This window comes from Lynx canadensis, chromosome D3, assembly GCF_007474595.2.
Source record: "Lynx canadensis isolate LIC74 chromosome D3, mLynCan4.pri.v2, whole genome shotgun sequence".
NCBI classification, from domain to species: Eukaryota; Metazoa; Chordata; class Mammalia; order Carnivora; family Felidae; genus Lynx; species Lynx canadensis.
Window position 1 is genome coordinate 93,251,710 of NC_044314.2, and position 19,691 is coordinate 93,271,400.

At 44.7% G+C, this 19,691-nt stretch overlaps 1 protein-coding gene across 3 annotated transcripts; it reads right to left on the reverse strand.

The window, feature by feature from the left end:
• Positions 1 to 1,077: 1,077 nt before the first annotated feature.
• Positions 1,078 to 16,604, reverse strand: LOC115528103 (zinc finger protein 84-like). 3 transcript variants are annotated; one of them, XR_003973138.1, is made up of 6 exons: positions 16,415 to 16,601; positions 12,902 to 13,061; positions 4,525 to 4,651; positions 4,162 to 4,254; positions 1,634 to 3,085; positions 1,078 to 1,092 (listed from the first exon to the last, which is right to left on the reverse strand). XR_003973138.1 is itself a non-coding variant. In XM_030335929.1 (5 exons), exons 3-5 carry the CDS (start codon positions 4,661 to 4,663, stop codon positions 2,031 to 2,033), a joined length of 1,287 nt encoding a protein of 428 aa, XP_030191789.1. In that variant the 5' UTR covers positions 4,664 to 4,676; positions 12,902 to 13,061; positions 16,415 to 16,604; the 3' UTR covers positions 1,248 to 2,030. The 3 variants fall into 3 exon arrangements, 2 of the variants coding, with proteins under 2 accessions (XP_030191789.1, XP_030191788.1); XM_030335929.1 differs by lacking the exon at positions 1,078 to 1,092 and having other exon boundaries at positions 1,248 to 3,085; positions 4,525 to 4,676; positions 16,415 to 16,604; XM_030335928.1 differs by lacking the exon at positions 1,078 to 1,092 and having other exon boundaries at positions 1,248 to 3,085.
• Positions 16,605 to 19,691: the final 3,087 nt, after the last annotated feature.

Sequence of the window (19,691 nt, forward strand, 5' to 3'; positions counted from 1 at the left end):
AGAAATTTGGGGTCAAGGTCATCCCCCAAAGCAATACTGTGTTAACCTAGGCCCTAACTCTTAATTTTGATACAGCCCCATATTCAAATAACATTTGCTCTTGGATGTGAAATCTCAAGACCGTTGTCCACGAGTCTCCCTTTGTCTGATGAAAACAGTCATTTTTCTGTAATTCTAAACGTTACAATCATTCAGGAAAGGATTCTGACATTGTCAGGCATTACCAAGGAGAGGAATTACTAAAAATTCTCAACAGAGGTAGAGGGAACATGCATAGTAGATGGTTTCAACAGAGACAAGTTAGCAACGCAAGAAAATCACACATATAGGGAGTGATACGAAGCTCTGAATTTCACCAACATTCAAGACAGGCTTTTGGCATTTTCAAATACATTATTTAAAGATTTGGGGCACCTAAGGGGCGTCTGGGTGGCTCGGTTGGTTGAGCGTCCGACTTCAGCTCAGGTCAAGATCTCGCAGTTCATGAGTTCGAGCCCCGTGTCGGGCTCTGTGCTGACAGCTCAGATCCTCTGTCCCCCCCTCTCTCTGCTCCTCCCCAACGCGTACGCGCACTCTCTTTCGAAAATAAACATTAAAGAAGAAGAAGAAAAAATGCCCCTGAAAAATAACAGGAGGATATGTTTTGTGGGTATTTTATTTTATTAAATTTTTTAAAATGTTTATTTTTGAGAGAGAGACAGAGCATGAGCAGGGGAGGGGCAGAGAGAGAGGGAGACACAGAATCCGAAGCAGGCTCCAGGCTCCGAGCTGTCAGCACAGAGCCCCATGCGGGGCTCGAACTCATGAACCATGAGATCATGACCTGAGCGAAAGTTAAACGCTCAACCGACTGAGCCACCCATTTTTAGGCGCCCCTAAAAAAATTTTTTTTTAATGTTTATTTATTTTTGAAAGAGAGAGAGAGAGACAGAGTGGGAGTGGGAAGAGAGAGAGGGAGACACAGAATCTGAAGCAGGTTCCAGGCTCTGAGCTGTGAGCACAGACCCCGACGCGGGGCTCAAACCCACGAACTGCAAGATCATGACCTGAGCTGAAGTCGGACGCCCAACCGACTGAGCCACCCAGGAGCCCCTTGTGGGTATTTTATTTTTGCCAGCTCCACTTCTCATCTGTTTAGATGACGAGCAATGCAGTTCAGAGTTTTTGTTTTGCTGACTTGGTCAGACGTTAACTTGTATTCTTGCCTTTGCATGTTTAATGTGAACAATCTGGATGTAACTGGCGACTCAGAAGAGGCAGGAGATTTTATTGAAAAATTCCAGCTTCTGTTATTGAACACAGGGCATGGTAAGAGTTCCAAAACTCATTTGCATGTGCCAAAAAGTTGTGGCAATATAACTTACACTATTTGTTAAATAATAAGGAAATCATTTGGTCTGGCTTACCTTCTATTATGGTACAAGACAAACGATATACATTGTGCAGCACCCTTGAGAGATGCTGTGCTATAAACATGACATATACCATATTCACAGATTAATTTCACATATGCTATGAAATTATATAAATTCACAAGATGTAGCCATACTCAGGACTATAAGCCCTATATTTGTCTGAAGCAATAGGCTTTCTACTTGGCTGTCAAGACTACTGAACATACTCATACACAGACATACATATCTTTAAAGCTTCATATGCATATCACTTAAAATAGAATATATAATCTTTTTTTAAAGATGCAATACCGTAGTTGGAAATTGATTTTTTTGACATTGCTATGGACAAATTTTCCTATGTTCATTTGAGTCATTATTTTTGTCCTCAATATGAATAACTTGATTTATGATGAGACTAGACCATTTGCTGAGCGCTTGTCTCTACTGCCTTTCCACATTCACTGCACACATAGGCTTTCTCTCCAATTTGGCATTCTGACGTTCAAGGAAGTAGAACTTCCTGCCAATGACCTTCCTACACTCATGGCATTCGCAGGATTTTTATAAATGTGTTTTATGGTATAGAGAGAAGGGCGATTATTTTCTTAAAAGTGTCTCACACTCGCTCTATTTCTAGGGTTTCTCTTCTGTGTGAGTTCTCTGATGTATCATGAGGTGTGATTTCTGGGAAAAAGCTTTCCCACAAGTGCTACATCCGTAGGGCTTCTCTCCTGTGTGAGTCCTCCGATGTATGATGAGCTGTGACTTCCAAATAAATGCCTTCGTGCATTCCTTACATCCATAGGGCTTTTCTCCTGAATGAGTTTTCTCATGTCTGAGGAGGAGTGACTTCCCACTGAAGGCTTTCCCACATTCGCTACACCCATATGGTTTCTCTCCTGAATGAATTCTCTGATGCTTATGGAGACTTGACTTCTCTCTGAAGGCTTTCCCACATCCATCGCATTTATTGGGCTTTTCATCTATATGGGTTCTCTTATGAGTAATAAGTTGCGATTTCCCACTAAAGCCTTTCCCACATTCACCGCATGCATACGGTCTCTCTCCTGTATGACTTCGCTGATGAATAATGAGCTGTGACGTCTGAGAAAAGACTTTGCTGCACTCACTGCATTCATAAGGTTTCTCTCCTGTGTGAGTTCTCTGGTGTGTAATGAGATGAGACTTTCTAGAGAAGGCCTTCCCACACTCACATCCATAACGTTTTTCTCCTGTGTGAACCGTCTGATGTGTCACAAGGTGTGACTTCTGGGAAAAGGCTTTGCCACATTCACTACATTTAAATGGTTTCTCTCCTGTGTGTGTTCTCTGATGTACAATGAGTCGTGACTTCTTGCTGGTGACTTTTCCACAATCATTACATTCGTAGCATTTTGCTCCAACGTGAGTTTTTCCATGTTCGGTATGGAAAAAGGATTTCTCATATCCATTGAATTTACCAGGTTTCCTTCTTCCACGGTTTCCAGCCTCAGTAAATAAACCTAACGAGTGTTTCAGATGTTTTCCAGTTGAGACATGCTTACTGGACTTTTGCTTTAACGGTGCAAGGTTCATGCTGGATTGGAATGTTTTTCCACTGGCATTAGTTTCATGGACTTGTTCCGATTTTTTAATCCTGTCTTGGATTTCTTGGTGCCAAGCTTTGTAATCGTCAACTTTCCAGTATTCTAGAAAGGAGAATGACAAACATATTTTGTGGATTCAATAATCGTGAACCAGGTGAACTAGAAGTGCAGAAAACATCATGCACAACTATACATGTTTGGGAATTAAAATTAAATAAAGTGCTCTCATGGAAACTGAGGTAGAAAACTAATAATAGATAAGGAAAAGGGGGGGAAAAAAAAAACCTTTGACTAAACAGGTTGCTAAAGGCCATGATATAATAATCTGTCCTAAGCAAAGGTAGGGTTTTATCTGAGCACAATCTGCATTAAAAAGTTGCACTACAAGGTAGGAAATGATGACACCAACGTTATTCCTTTGGTTATAGGCATAGAAGGAGTAAACTTCCATAAAAGAAATCAAGTAGAGAATAGAAGGAATGACCACAGGTATATAATAGTAATCTGAGGCATTTAACAATAAAAAGGGAAAGAAAATAGGAGGGAATTAGAATGATGACAAGAAAAAAACACAATGAATTCTCGGTACCAGTGAAAAGACAAGGGATCTATCAGCAGGATACGTTTGTGGCGTGGAGAGGGAAAAAGAACACACACGGTCTGAGGTGAGAAGGGTTGGGCTCCTTAGTACAGACCAGAGGAGCGTAGCTCACTCTAAAATCAAAGCAAAGACGGACAGATTATCCTCATACAGATAAGTGATCTATATAAGATCTGGGTATCTGAGAAGCTCATATCCGTGGTTCTGAGTCCCTTCTAAAGGTTTAGTGATTGGAGAATTATCTAAACAGCATTTCAAAGGTGCCCATCCCTCACTGCCTTTACATCCACTGTAAACTGACATGTATTTTTTTATTAAAATTTTTTAAATTTTTTTTAAAATTTATTTTTGAGACAGAGAGAGACAGAGCATGAGCGGGGGAGGGTCAGAGAGAGAGGGAGGCACAGAATCCGAAGCAGGCTCCAGGCTCCCAGCTGTCAGCACAGAGCCCAACGCAGGGCTTGAACCCACGAACCGTGATATCGTGACCTGAGCTGAAGTCGGACGCTTAACCGACTGAGCCACCCCGGCGCCCCTAAACTGGCATTAAAATTCCACCTTCTCACAGGTGACTCACCCGACAAGCTCTGACTTGGGACCTCTTCGCCTATTATACAAGGCTGCTCTCGCTCCAGTTTGAAGATCACATCTGGTTTGATAAGTTGAAACCCTGTATATGAAAAATCACACATGACTTGAGCCTAATTTATTGGGCTTCAGACTTCTAAGAATAAATAAATGCTTAGTTTCAGAGGCTGTGCAGGGAGGCCTTCCATCTGGGATGTGAGTGTGCACTCAACACAAAAAAGCGCTGAGGATTCGTGAATTCTTAAGCTAAAGCCTAAGTCATTGCACACTTCAAAGGCCCCCGTTGATAGTAAGCGAAGAGGAAATGGCAAGTGCCCGGGGCAGAGCCTGAGTCCGCACAAGATGTCCTTACCCAGGGACACGAGACTGCTCACATTCTCCAGCATCACATTTCTGTACAAGTTCTTCTGAGCAGAGTCCAGGAGCTGCCACTCGTCCCATGTGAAGTTCACGGCCACATCCTCCAATGCCAATGACTCCTGAAAGAGCATGTCCCTACTGAATCTGAAGAAATGGATACCATAATAAAGGAAAGGCGGCAAGGCCCTGGAGTGGGAGCCCCCAGGAGCCGTCACGCAAAAGTGCCCAGTTCCCAGTAACGAATCGCAATTGCTCTGAGCCGGATGCCAGTTCCCTCTGTTCTTGTCTCTCTTACAGCTAGAGTCAGTCACGTGACTGTGGGCTGGAGATGGGACCTAGGAGGTGTGTGAGGGCCATCCGCGGGGAAGCTGCCGTTTTTGGGTAAAAGAGATACTGATTTTGCCCTCTGCCCCCTCTACCTTTCTTCCTGCTGTTACCGCAGACGTTGCCCTCAGAGCTGCTGCAGCCACCTTGGGCCGTGAGACAATGTGAGTGAAGTTTGGCAGAGCAGAAACCTGGAAACATTTTGTCCTTTATGGTATCGGTCATGAGCTGTGCCAGCCTAGGACCGTCTACTTCCGGGTGTCTTGCAGGAGAAAGTTCTATGGCCTTATTATCAGAGCTCCCATTGTTTGTAAATGAAGTCATCTCTGATACACTGATTTTGACCATTCTTATCAGGATTCAGTACACAGGCTTTTTATCATATGCCTAGATTTGCATTATACCTTACTGGAGAAACAGAAGTCTTAAAAATCCTGTAGTGTTTGAAGTAAGATAGTATGACCTAGAATGTTTATCGACCCACAAGTGTGTGAGGTTCCACTCTGGTGTCATCAACACGAAGGTGAACGGGATTCACTCTGTCCTCACAGGGCCCTCAATCTTGTCGCCAGGTCAAGTTACCACAGACGCTGGGGCCGGAGAACATACGTGGTTTAAACACAACTGTAAGGGGTTATCATTTACCCCTTAGATCAGCAAAAATGAAAACTTTTCAATATCCAGACAAGCCAAGAATATGGATGAATGCACTGCGGGTGTGGCTGGTTCAGAGTACCTTCTGTGTGCCAGCACTGGGGACAGTCACCTGTCTGCCAGCACCGGGGACAGAGTCACCTTCTGTATGTCAGCAGTGGGGACCGTCACCTGTCTGCCAGCACTGGGGACAGTCACCTTCTGTGTGTCAGCAGTGGGGACAGTCACCTGTCTGCCAGCACTGGGGACAGAGTCACCTTCTGTGTGCCAGCACTGGGGACAGTCACGTGTCTGCCAGCACCGGGGACAGAGTCACCTTCTGTATGTCAGCAGTGGGGACCGTCACCTGTCTGCCAGCACCGGGGACAGAGTCACCTTCTGTGTGTCAGCAGTGGGGACAGTCACCTGTCTGCCAGCACTGGGGACAGTCACCTTCTGTGTGTCAGCAGTGGGGACAGTCACCTGTCTGCCAGCACTGGGGACAGAGTCACCTGTGTGCCAGCACTGGGGACAGTCACCTTCCATGCACCAGCAGTGCTGTCCGCCCGGCTCGCACCTTAGAGCAGGGGCTGCAAATTGCCAAGCCCAGTCAGCACTTAGATGCTAAAATAAAGCTTCTTGAAATCCAGCTTCCAGCCATCGGTTCACGTACGATCCATGACTCTCTTGCAGGACCGCAGGGGAGGTGAGCAGTTGCGCCAGGGATGTGTGGCCGGAAAAGCCTAAAATATTCACCTTCTGCTCCTACCTTAGAGACTTTCTTGTACATGTCCGCCAGGCAATAAATACATTGGTGTTTAAAACAGCAAATCTGACAGACACCCGGGTGGCTCAGGGGGTTCAGTGTCTGACTTCGGCTCGGGTCATAATCTCGTTGTCCGTGGGTTTGAGCCCCGCGTCGGGCTCTGTGCTGACAGCTCAGAGCCTGGAACCTGTTTCAGATTCTGTTGTCTCCCTCTCTCTCTGCCCCTCCCCCACTCACACTCTGTCTCTCTCAAATGAATAAACGTTAAATAAATAAATGAACAGGGGTGCCTGGCTGGCTCAGTCCGTTGAGTGTCTGACTTTGGCTCAGGTCACGATCTCACAGTTCGTGGGTTCGAGCCCCATGTCAGGCTCTGTGCTTATGGCTCGGAGCCTGGAGTCTGCTTCGGATTCTGTGTCTCCCTCTCTCTCTGCCCCTCCCCAACTAGCACTCTGTCCGTCTCTGTCTCTCAAAAAATAAAATAAAAACGTTAAAAAAGTAAACAAATAAATAAAATAAATTGTGAACTAATTCAACTCACTTCTAGAAAAAGCCAGAATGATAAACCTCCACCCTACTTTCTAAAGGAAAGAGTCTATATACTCTGGAAAGTGAACAAAATGAAGCAAGTTATACTTCAGTTTCCACCATTTTTTCTTTACAACATCTAGAATGCAGTAAAATATATATACAAAGAAGTATAAAAATGTGACCAAGAACTACGGCCACAGAAAGTAAAACCAGCCAACAGAAGGAGATCTACAGATGCCTAAGTTATGTGAATTAAGAGACAAACTCTAAAATAACAATACTAAATATGTTGAATAACTTAGAGGAAACATGGATATGATAAGTCAAGGGATGGAATACTTCAGGAGAGAAAAGGAAATTAATTTTTTAAAAAAGAACCAAATAGAAACTCTAGACTGAACAGCTGATATTAAGTACTTATCAAATGGACTTAACAGCAGATCTGAGGTTATGAAGGAAAAGATTCATGAACTTGAAAATCGATTAATAAAAACCATACAGGGGCACCTGGGTGGCTCAGTCGGTTAAGCGCCTGACTCTTGATTTCAGCTCAGGTCATGGTGTCACAGTTCATGACATCGAGCCCCGCATTGGGCTCTGTGCTGACAGTATGGAGCCTGCTTGGGATTCCCTCTCCCTCTCTCTGCCCTTCCCCTAAACTTGCTCTCTCTGTCTCAAACTAAATAAAATAAAGTTAAAAAAAACAACCACATACAAAGTATAAAGTATTGGAAACAATGTATCAAGTGTCAGTGACCGTAGGACAATATAAAAACATCTTTTTTTTTTTTTTCAACATTTATTTATTTTTGGGACAGAGAGAGACAGAGCATGAACGGGGGAGGGGCAGAGAGAGAGGGAGACACAGAATCGGAAACAGGCTCCAGGCTCTGAGCCATCAGCCCAGAGCCCGACGCGGGGCTCGAACTCACGGACCGCGAGATGGTGACCTGGCTGAAGTCGGACGCTTAACCGACTGCGCCACCCAGGCGCCCCTATAAAAACATCTTATACACCATAATTGGAGGGTCAGAAGAAAATAGGGCAGAAAAAATATTTGAGTAAATGATGGCTGGAAATGTTCCAAATGTGAAGAAAAACATTCCACAGACACAAGAAACTCAAAGTATCCCAATCAGGATACATATAAAGAAAACCAGACCGAGGCTCATCAGAGCCAAATTGCCCAAAACTAAAACTAAAATCTTAAAATCAGCCAGAGCGTAAGACAGTACATTCCAGGGATCAACATAAGAGGGATGGGACAACTGACCTCCCACCAGAAACAATGCAAGCCAACGTAGAATGGAATGTCCAAAATGTTCAAACAAACAAAAAAATCTAGCATGTTTTTCAGGAAAAAAACCCAAAACAACCCTTTCAAAGGGTGGCTGCATGGAGACAGCACAGCATGTGTCCACCAACACTGAAGGCCTCGTCAAGGAGGGTGGGCCCATCGCATGGTGAGAAGAAGGAGGGAGGAAGCCCAGAAGAAAGTGCTTCGTTCCTGTGCCTGGGGACTCAGGCAGTGGAAAGCAGGAGGGCAGAGTCCCGCAGAAGCACATGTCCTCCAACACCCGAGAACAGGGACCACCACACAAACGCTCCAAAAGAAGGCAGGGAAAAGAAACAAAGAACAAACAGTACAAACAGAAAACAAATAGCAACATGGTAGACTTCAACCCCAATATGTCAATAATTACTTACAATGTTAACGGACTAAATAAACATTCCACAGAAAAGAGAGATTATCAGACTGGAAAAAGTAAGACCTACCTATAGGATACTTACAAAAGACACACTTAATTATGATTTTTTTAAATTTATTTAATTTTGACAGACAGAGAGAGACAGAGTGTGAGCAGGGGAAGGGCAGAGAGAGGGAGACACAGAATCTGAAGCAGGCTCCAGGCTCAGCTGTCAGCACAGAGCCCGACACGGGGCTCGAATCCACGAACCGTGAGCTCGTGACCCACCCAGGTGCTCAAGACACAATTACAGAGGTACAAATAAGTTAGACGTAAAATACAGGAAAAGGTAATAGCACTCAGACATTCATATGGAAACTAGTGTAGCTACATTAATATTAAACAAAGTAAGCTTCAAGATAAGGGGTATTGCTAGAGATAAAAAAGGACATTTCATAACAACAGAAGGGTCAATTCATCAAGAAAACATAATAATCCTAAATGTGCAAACATTTAATAACAAAGCTCCAACTGGCGGCTGGGTGGCTGAGTCTGTTAAGTGTCCAATTCCACTCCGATCATGATCTCTCAACTCGTGGGTTCAAGCCCTGCGTCAGGCTCTCTGCTGTCAGCATGGAGCCCATTTCAGATCCTCTGTCCCCCTCTCTTTCTGCCCTTCCCCTGCTCATAGGCTTGCACACACGCTCTCTCTCTCTCTCAAAAATGAACAAATATTGGGGCGCCTGGGTGGCGCAGTCGGTTAAGCGTCCGACTTCGGCCAGGTCACGATCTCGCGGTCCGTGAGGTCGAGCCCCGCGTCGGGCTCTGGGCTGATGGCTCGGAGCCTGGAGCCTGTTTCCGATTCTGTGTCTCCCTCTCTCTCTGCCCCTCCCCCGTTCATGCTCTGTCTCTCTCTGTCCCCAAAATAAATAAAAAACGTTGAAAAAAAATTAAAAAAAAAATGAACAAATATTGAAGAAAAAGTAACAGAGGGGCACCTGGGTGGCTCAGTTGGTTAAGCTTCCGACTTCAACTCAGGTCATGATCTCACAGTTTGTGGGTTCAAGCCCCACATCAGGCTCTGTGTTGACAGCTGACAGAGATTTCTTGCTTCAGATTCTGTGTCTCCCTCTCTCTCTCTGCCCCCTGTGCACTGACTCTCTCTCAAAAATAAATAAACATTAAAAAAATTGTTTTAATAAAAATAAGAAAATAACAGAGCTTCAAAATACATGAAGAAAATACTGACGTAAATAAGTGGGTGTAGTTTCAATTGCATAAGGCGAAAAAAGTTATGGATGTGGATGGTAGTGAAGGTTGCACAATATTATGAACATGTTTATGTCTATCTTATCACAACCAAAAAATAGAAAACATTATCAGCAATAATTAAAAGAATGCAAGTTAAAAATACAAGGAAATGTCATTTTTCATCTATCAGGTTGGCAAGGATAAAAAGTTGACATGGGGGCGCCTGGGTGGCTCAGTTGGTTAAGCGTCTGACTGATCTCAGTTCATGTCATGAGCTCAGGTCTTGATCTAGGGTCATGAGTTCAAGCTCCCTGTTGGGCTCCATGCTGGGCATGGAGCCTACTTAAAAAAAAAAAAAAGAAAAAAAAAGGTGATACAACTCAGTGTTGGTAAGGATGTGGGGAAGAGTCAGCAAAACACTGTTGATAAACAAATTTGAATACACTTTTAGAAGGCAATTTTGTAATCTCTATTAATATGTAAAACTTGCATGGCCTTTGACCCAGAAATTCTATGTCTGGGCATTTATTGTACATAAACTCTTGTACAAATCCTCAAAAAAACCTGGAGGTTTTCACCGGCTCTCAATAATTGATTGAACCAGTAGACAAAAATCAGTAAGACTATTGAATTGAACATGCTATCAACTGATTTAACCTAATTGACATTTATTTATTGAACATTCCATCCAACAACACATTCTCCTTGATTCACATGGATTATTCTCAAAGATACACCATATGCTGGACCATAAAATAAGTCCCAAAGAATTGATATCATAAGGAGACGCTCTCTGACCATAAAAAAATACAATCAGAACATAATAACAAAAAGATATGTAGAGAACTCCTCACCTCAAGTATTTGTAAATTAAGCAGCACACTTTACATGATTCAGGGTTAAAGAATAAATCACAGTGAACATATTTTGGATTTAATTCTAACAAAAACAAAACAGACCAAAAACCCCACAGTACTGGGACACTCTACTGGAGAAGCCTTACATGGATCTTAGGACAGTCAATTTTAGACATGTCTCAGCCATGCAGATGTGGCTCTTTTCATACAAGATATGAATTGGGGCACATATTCATTCAGTTCACTGGTTTAATGATTCCCTGTACCATGTTGGTAATCTAATTGAGTCTATGATGCCAGCCAGATTAGTCAATCTGACGTGTGAAGCTGTTAAACTCGTGAATGGCTTCTGAGGTTGATCAGGTATTCAATGTGATCCAGACTTATGCTGAGAAGTCAGTTCGCTGGAAAAACAACAGTCCTAATTTGTAGCATTTGCTAATCTGTGTTGAAAATATTCCTACCATGGCTGATTTCAAGCTATCAAAGTTTAATAACTGGTTTACAAAACTCAGAATTTAAGTTTTGCAAGTTGGTATGAGCTGACTCCAACACATTACTGGTAATTAAAAAAACAAAACAAAACAAAACAAAACAAAACAAAACAAAAGAGTGATTTTATGCCAAACACAAGATCTGGATTTCACATCCTATATAGGTTATTATCCCTATAAAAATAGTATATTTAATTTTGAAACAAATATCTTAATGCAAACAACACACACATTTTAGGCCCTTCTCTTCAACCATCACACTGAAACATTGGAAGGAATCATTAAAAAAGTTGTTATTAAAACTTGAATGGAAGGGGCGCCTGGGTGGTTCGGCTGGGTGCACGTCCAAGTCTTGATATCAGCTCAGGGCATGATCCCAGGGTTGTGGGATCAAGCCCCAAGTCTGGCTCCGCACTGAATGTGGAGCCTGCTTGGGATTTTCTCTCCCTTTGTGCCCCACCTCCCTGCTCACGCTCGCTCACTCTATCTCTCTAAAATAAATAAATAAATAAATAAATACATGAAATTAAAAATTTAAAAACTTGAATGGAAAAAAATCTCGATATACTGGCCAAACAGCAGAATGTATCTAATGGAAGAGGACATTTGCAGTGTGAATTACCACACTGATGAATTCTGCAAGAATCAAGATGAGAAGAAAAGAAGTCAAATATATTAAAGAAAAGTTTTTAAACTCAGAGCATAGATCCAGAAGAGAATATCCATCAAGCATTCCAAAACTGGAGAAAATGGAGAATAAAGGAGAAGAAATAATCAGGGAAGCAAAACAGGAAAATTGTCCAAAGTTGAAGGCAGGCAAAAGCTTTTCCAACTGAAAGCAATAAAAAAAAAATGTAAAAAAAAAAAAAAAAAAAAGTGACAGGGTGCCTGGGTAGCCCAGTTGATTAAGTATCTGACTTCAGCTCAAGTCATGATGTCATGGTTCGTGGGTTCGAGCCCCGCGTAGGGCTCTGTGCTGACAGCTCAGAGCCTGGAGCCTGCTTCAGATCCTGTGTCTCCCTTTCCTTCTGCTCCTTCCCCATTCGTGCTCGCTTGCTCTCTCTCTCTCTCAAAAAATGAATAAACCTTAAAAAAAATGTGAATAAAAATTTTATGCCCAGACACATCAGTGGATACAGAAGAAAATGCAATGAAAACCGCAAGGTACCATTTCACACCCACTAGAGTGGCCACAGTGAGACAGTAACAGTGTTGATGAGGAGGTGGAGAAATGGAAGCCCTTATATATTGCTGGTGGGATTGTAAAATGAATCAGCAACTTAAAAAACACAGTTTATCAGTTTCTCAAAATGTTAAATATAGTTACGACATGAACCAGCCACTGCACTCCTAGGTATGTATCCCAAGAGAACAGAAAACATATGCACAAGAGTTCACGGTAGCATCAGCCATGATAGCCAAAATGTGGAAATAACCCAAACGTTTAGCAAATAAGGAACTGATAAAATGTGGTACAGTCACACAACAGATTATTATTCCACAACAAAAGACAATAAAGTATTAATATATGTCCCCTCTTGAAAGTGAGCTACATGGAAGAAGCCAGTCGCAAAAGAACAGGTGTGATTCCATTGATATGAAATGGGCAGAAGGGGCAAACCCAGAGACACAGAGAGCGTACTGTGCTTGCCTAGAGCTGGGGCAGGGAGAAATGGGGAACACCTGCTAACGGGGTGCTCTTTTAGGAGGATGAACAATTAGATGGTTGCAGAAGTCTCTAAACTTACTAAAAAACAGTAAATTGTTCACTTTAAATGGGTGAATTCTATGGAACCATAACTAAGGAAATAAATGAATTACTTACCTGGGACTTAGTCATTTTCTGCCACACTTGGGAAATGGCCAGTAACTTTAGGCTCTGCTCTATCCTTCTTAACTCCTCTGGTCAGGACTCTCTTCACCAAGGATTCACCTCTGGGACTTCTTTATCTCAACTAAGCCAATTACTTCATGGAAACCGGAATCTGTTGAATCAGTTAACAAAGTCTCTTTAGTAGATGCAAATCTCCCTCTTTTGCTGAAAACTCACCTTCATTTAAAGCTCAAACTGTGTTTTCTATAGACTCTAAACAGACTTTAAATGGGTGATGAGTATTAAGGAGGACACTTGTGATGAGCATTAGGTGTGGTATCTAAGCGATGAAGCACTAAATTCTACACCCGAAGCCAACTTTACCATATATGTTAACTAACTAGAATTTAAATAAACTTAAATGAAAAAAAAAAAAAAGACTCTAGGCTCCTGGGTGACTCAGTCAGTTAAGCATCCAACTCTTAATTTTGGCTCAGGTCATGATTTCACAGTTCGTGGGATCGAACCCTGCATTGGGTTCCACAAAGAGTGGAACCTGCTTGGGATTCTCTATCCCTCTGCCCTTCCCCTGCTCGTGCTCTCTCTCTCTCTCAAAATAAATAAACTTTTTTAATTTAATTTAATTAAAAAAATTTTTTTTAATGTTTTATTTATTTTTGAGGGAGAGAGAGACAGAGCGCAAGCAGGGGAGGAGAGAGAGAGGGAGACACAGAATCTGAAGCTGGCTTCAGGCTCCGAGTTGTCAGCACAGAGCCCGATGTGGGGCTCAAACTCACGAACCGTGAGATCATGACCTGAGCTGAAGTCAGATGCTTAACTGAGTAAGCCACCCAGGTGCCCCAATAAACAAACTTTTAAAAAAAGACAGTAAACAGATCTAACAAGGACTCAAATAGCAGCGTATGCAGAAGGAACCCCACAGCATTGATAGCATTTAACCAAGCATTCATTGTCTCAGAAAGGAAGGGAGACAGCAATGGTGTGTGTGTGTGTGTGTGTGTGTGTGTGTGTGTGTAAAATATATAGCGAACAGGAAATAAGAACATCAATTTCATTTAAAAAATGTTTTCAGGGGCGCCTGGGTGGCTCAGTCGGTTAGGCGGCCGACTTCGGCTCAGGTCATGATCTCATGGTCTGTGGGTTCGAGCCCCGCGTCGGGCTCTGTGCTGACAGCTCAGAGCCTGGAGCCTGTTTCAGATTCTGTGTCTCCCTCTCTCTGACCCTCCCCCATTCATGCTCTGTCTCTCTCTGTCTCAAATATAAATAAACGTTAAAAAAAATTAAAAAAAAAAAAATGTTTTCAAGGGGCGCCTGGGTGGCGCAGTCAGTTAAGCGTCCGACTTCGGCCAGGTCACGATCTCGCGGTCCGTGAGTTCAAGCTCCGCGTCGGGCTCTGGGCTGATGGCTCGGAGCCTGGAGCCTGTTTCCGATTCTGTGTCTCCCTCTCTCTCTGCCCCTCCCCCGTTCATGCTCTGTCTCTCTCTGTCCCAAAGATAAATAAAAAACGTTGAAAAAAAAATTTTTTTAAAAATAAAAAATGTTTTCAATGTTTGTTTATTTTTGAGAGAAAGAGACACACACACAGAGTATGAGTGGCAGAGGGGCAGAGAGAGAGGAGACACAGAATCCGAAGCAGGCTCCAGGCTCTGAGCTGTCAGCACAGAGCCCGATGTGGGGCTGGAACCCACGAATCACGAGATCATGACCTGAGCTGAAGTCAGATGCTTAACCCACTGAGCCACCCAGGCACCCCATGAACATCAATTTCATTTTTAAATAAAGGCATGAATAAAAGAGGAAAGTGAATCCAACCATTCATGAGATGAATAATTCAGCTGAGTTTCTCCTCAAAATACAACAAACAATTCATTTTAAGGTCATAACGTTCTTTGAGAGTTCTAAATTAGTTAATACATGTAAGTACCTTAGAACTATAACTGGCACATACACATTTAGTAAATGCTAGTTAGCGCTCTTACTATTATAGGACATGATTATAGAGAAATCAGAAAATACATATCAACTAACAACTATTACCATAACCCCACTATTTCAAAGGTACCTCTCTCATAGGGTGTTAGAAACCATCTGACATTGTTACAAACTGTGATCTTACAGTCTTACATTTTTGAATTGCCTTTTATGCTATATAGTAAACCCACTTTCAGACCAATAAATATAACTGTAGACCTGTGATTATATCGTATAAAAACTCAATCAATTTTCAACCAACACCTGATATCCAGGCATCCCTCGTCTTCGAGCCCTGACCCCAAGTCCACCCAATCAGCAGCCTCAAAGACCTCCCAGTCAATTCCACAGCTCACTAATCAACCATTTGCAAAACCCCATTCACCACTTACTCCACCAGTCATACTCCCAACAAGCCCTGTGAGTCCCAGTCACCAGACACATTCGGCCCATCACTAACTCCCACAACCCTATCACTTACACCAATAAGTCCCTCATTCACCCCCCAACTTATTAACTCCCACAGGCTTCCCGATGACTCCTCCGACTGTCCCCGCAAACTGTCGCCTCAGTTGTCCAAATCTACTATGTCCCCAGTCGTTCCCACAGCCCCCCAGTTACAGCCAAATGTCCACCAGTCTCTGCCTCCACCTCCAGGCTACCAAGTCACCAACCCCATAGTACCACAATCAGTCCCTAACCCATAGTTCCACAATCACTACTCTTTCTTCCTTTTCTTTTTTGTTTTTAAAGGCGAACTCTGCGCCCAACCTGGGGCTTGAACTCGCAACCCCGAGTTCAGTAATTGCACAGGCCAGCGACTAAGCCAGACAGGTGCCCCAATACTCTTCTGATTGATACCCAGGCCTTCCTAATGGCTCAATCATTCCTACTGTCCCCAATTCCTCACCCATCAGGCATCCTAATCCTGATCTCTGGATTCCCCAGTCACTGATGTAAACTGACATCCTAGGCTCACTTCCTTCGTGAGCCTGTAATTAGTGACACACACAGCGCCCCCCCCAACACCTCCACTGGCCTCCCAAACTACTCAACCCTAAGGCAAAGTAACAGGTTAATGAGAAAAATCCCCCTCCAGTAATGTCCCCCCACTCACAGAGCTCTTGCAAACCCCAGCAATCCCCAAACCACACAAGACCCCAATCTATCACCCCGAAAATATTCAACTTCACGCTCCCTCCAATCAGCAAATTCTATTTGCCCTTCACTAACCCCACCAGGCACCCGATTTCTGCACTCCACAGCTGCCCCAATCGCTGACACCCCGAAGGCGCCCCCAGCCCACATCACTGACACCTTGAGACCAGCTCAGGCCTGCGGCCCCATCTTTCACTCCCGGAAGGTGACTTTAAGGCACGAATGCTTTAAATCTCTAATTCTGTTCCACCACTTTCTGCAGACCCCCGAACGCCGCCCTAACGGGTCCACAACCACCCCTCGCCCCACGCACCCCGCCAGCCCCGCCCCCGCCCCCGCCCCCACACTCGTCCGGACAGGCCCCCGCTCACTCACCTCACTACCCGTCACCGAGCCCCACGGCCCCTTCAGCAGGCGTCGGGCCCCAGCCGCTCTCAGCCCCGCTCCCTCCAGCGCCCTCCGCGCAGGCCCAGTCACCCATCCCCGGAGTCCCCTGCTCCGATCCTGCCTGACCGGCCCGCTCTGCCCCGCCGCCCCAGACCCCACTGGCCCCACACGCTGCCCTGACCCGCAGAACGCGCACCGGGGGCACCGCGGGGCCCGCGCGGGCACCGAGGCCGCCCCAGCCCCGCAGCCCGCCCGCTCCCCACACGGCCTCCCCCTCCGGCCAGTAGTACCAAGGTTCGCCCGGCCCACCGCGGAAGCGTGCGCGCAGCACTACATTTCCCAGAGTGCCGCTCGCCCCAGAACTACATCTTCCAGAGGGCTCCGCGGCGCGCCTGGCCGTGTAAACTCCCAGGGCTTTTCACCAGTTGCCTGGTTGCAGGGCGCCGGCCGAGTGTACACGCGCTGGTGAACAAATGCGGGAGTTGGTGGTTCCTCGTTCCTTCCATAGGAGAGCCTTTCAGTCAGGGAGAAGCACGCAACTTGACAAACTCCGGTACTAATGAAAGTAGGGGCCTGATTGTGCTCGGAGGACTTGCAGACCGGAAAGCAGTCTGGGGTGCCCAGCTGGCTCAGTCGGTGGAACATGCCACTCCAGATCTCAGGGTTGTGGGTTGAGCCCCACTTCGGTGTAGAGAGTAAAAATATAATATTAAAGGGCGCCTGGGGCCCAGTCCATTAAGCCTTCCACTCTTGATACCAGCTCAGGTCATGACCCCAGGGTCCTGAGATCAAGCCCCACATTGGGCTCTGCACTGAGCGTGGAACCTGCTTGGGATTCTCTCCCTCTGCCCGTCCCCTGCTTGCGCATGCGTGCGTGCGCTCTCTCAAAATGAAAAAACAACCAACCAAAATCTTAAAAATATATACTGGTGCCTGGGTGGCTCGGTCCGTTGAGTGTCTGACCGAGTTCAGCTCAGGTCATGATCTCACAGTTGGTGAGTTGGATCCCTGCATGGGGCTCACTGCTGTCAGAGCAGAACATGCTTGGAATTCTCCCTCTCTTGCTCTCCCCCCTCCCCTGCTCACACTCTCTCTCAAAAATAAAAATAAAATCAATTAATTAAATTAAACCTTTGGGGAAAAGACCGTAAAGGAATCCAAGGACAAGTGCGTCTCCCGTGGGCTGAGCACTGGACATTGGGGTGTGGAATCCAGGTCTGGTCCTGCACTATGTGGTTTTGTGGGGATTCGGATCAGGTGCTATCTGACACAGAAAGCACAGGGTAGATGTGAGTAAATCTTTTTACAGTGTGCCTCATCTTTTTTTTAGAAGTTGTGCTCACTAAACTGTAAGTATCCTACTCTTTTAAGATTTGAAGGAATAGGGGAGCCCCTAGTTTAGCATGGGGGGGAAAAAGTGAGGTGAGCCAAGGGCTGGGCAGAGCATTAACTCTTAACACTGCCAACAAGTAAACGAAAGCTGGTCTCTTGATGTTTCAGGAGTATTTGAATGATAAACATGTTGGAAACTGGCGACAGCTCAGATTTGGTTTGGGTTACCTAGTTCAATGGAAGCTAGAGTTCATTGTTCCCAATGATCACACTCACACATATTAATTCATTCAACAGTTTACTCAGTAAACATACAGGTACAGAGATTTTCTTTTCAAGCACAGCAGAGAGATGTGTGTGCACCAGTCTGAGCTCCCACAGGCGCCCTTGCTCTCCAGGTGCACCAGGCAGTGGAAACACATGCCAGCAACTTACAGACTGCTTCTCACCAAAGGGACAACAGCTGACCTTGTTCATTAGCTGTCTGCCCTGTCCTTGTGTGTGAGGCACAGCTGGCCCAGATCTCAGATGTCATTGCCTGACACATTCTGCTCTGTACAAACACATACAACAGAATAAGTATATATGACTTGTTCATGCACTTAGAGCGGCCCTGTGGCCACCATGGTTTGGAGATAAAGCCACACAGCCATTCCAATGGCTGCAGTGGTAGTTTAATATGCTTCCTTAACATAACCGCTCTCTAACAAATGCTAGAAGTTAATCTGCTTCCCCACCTTCTTGGGAATCTCAGCTTGATGTGGGTTTTTGGTAAATAATTTTAAAGCTAGGAATCATAGCAATGCTTTAAATGAGAATCTAATTACAAATGTCACTTCATTTGTATTTCTCTCTTATCTTACCAGTGGCTGCTTCTATAGCTACACTATTTGTTGGGCACTTTTAATGATTTAGGTGTTGTAAAATATCTATGTATAATGACTTAGTTATGCAATAAAGTTGGTGTTCCCAGGTTTATTTAATCTTAGCATCTGAAAGGAATAGGCTCAATGACAAGATGTCCAGACTACCTGGATTCAATGAGTAGTCACTGTGACCTAAGTTACAAAGACCCCCAAAGAAAATATAGTTACCAGATGGCACCACCAAGTCCACAGGTGGGGTGAGCCACGCTGGGAGGCGCCTCGTAACTTAGCTACTGATCATGCTTGTGAGCTGGTCACAAGAAGTTACACTGCCTGTGTCTATGCTGCAGACAGACATGATGAGATGAAGTTTTCTAAGATAATGAGAGTGAGTGTGGCCTGACCCTTCAGCATGACAAAGGGGTGGGGAGGGAAAAGCTGTTAGGCTTATGTGCTGCCACCTAGAGGGCACACGGCACTGTTGCAGACACTGCCACAGCTGACTGTCACAGTGCTAGTCCAGTTGTGCCCAAGCCTTGAAATATTTATTACGTTTGCTAGCTAATTCCTTAAAGACAGGATCAGAGTTATACACAAGTTTACTGCCACAGACTACAGTGTGAATGGTGCCGTTGGGCTTGTACAAAAAGGAACACCTCCGTGAAAAGCTTCTTCAAAATGCAGATCGAAATGCAAACACAAATGGGAGAGAAAATACAGGGGTGCCTGGGTGGCTCAGTCAGTTGAGCGCCCGACTTCGGCTCAGGTCATGATCTCACGGCTCGTGGGTTCGAGCCCCGTGTCGGGCTCTGTGCTGACAGCTCGGAGCCTGGAGCCCGCTTCGGATTCTGTGTCTCCCTCTCTCTCTGCCCCTCCCCACTCATGCTTTGTCTCTCTCTCAGAAATAAATAAACATTAAAAAAATTAAAAAAGGAAAAAGAAAATACAGCTGTGCAGCCTGATGCAATATTTCCCTTCAAAAGTGGTTACCAGACTGGGTGAGAGAGGGCACAGAAAGGTGAAATGAAGTCTTAAGAGGTATTCGACAAATGACAGGACGGTGCTGC

Coding starts and splice junctions, on each gene's coding strand:
- LOC115528103 (XM_030335928.1), bottom strand. Junction 4,255..4,524: donor GAGCAGTCTCGTGTCCCTGG/GTAAGGACATCT, acceptor TTTCATATACAG/GGTTTCAACTTATCAAACCA. Junction 3,086..4,161: donor CCCAAGTCAGAGCTTGTCGG/GTGAGTCACCTG, acceptor TCTCCTTTCTAG/AATACTGGAAAGTTGACGAT.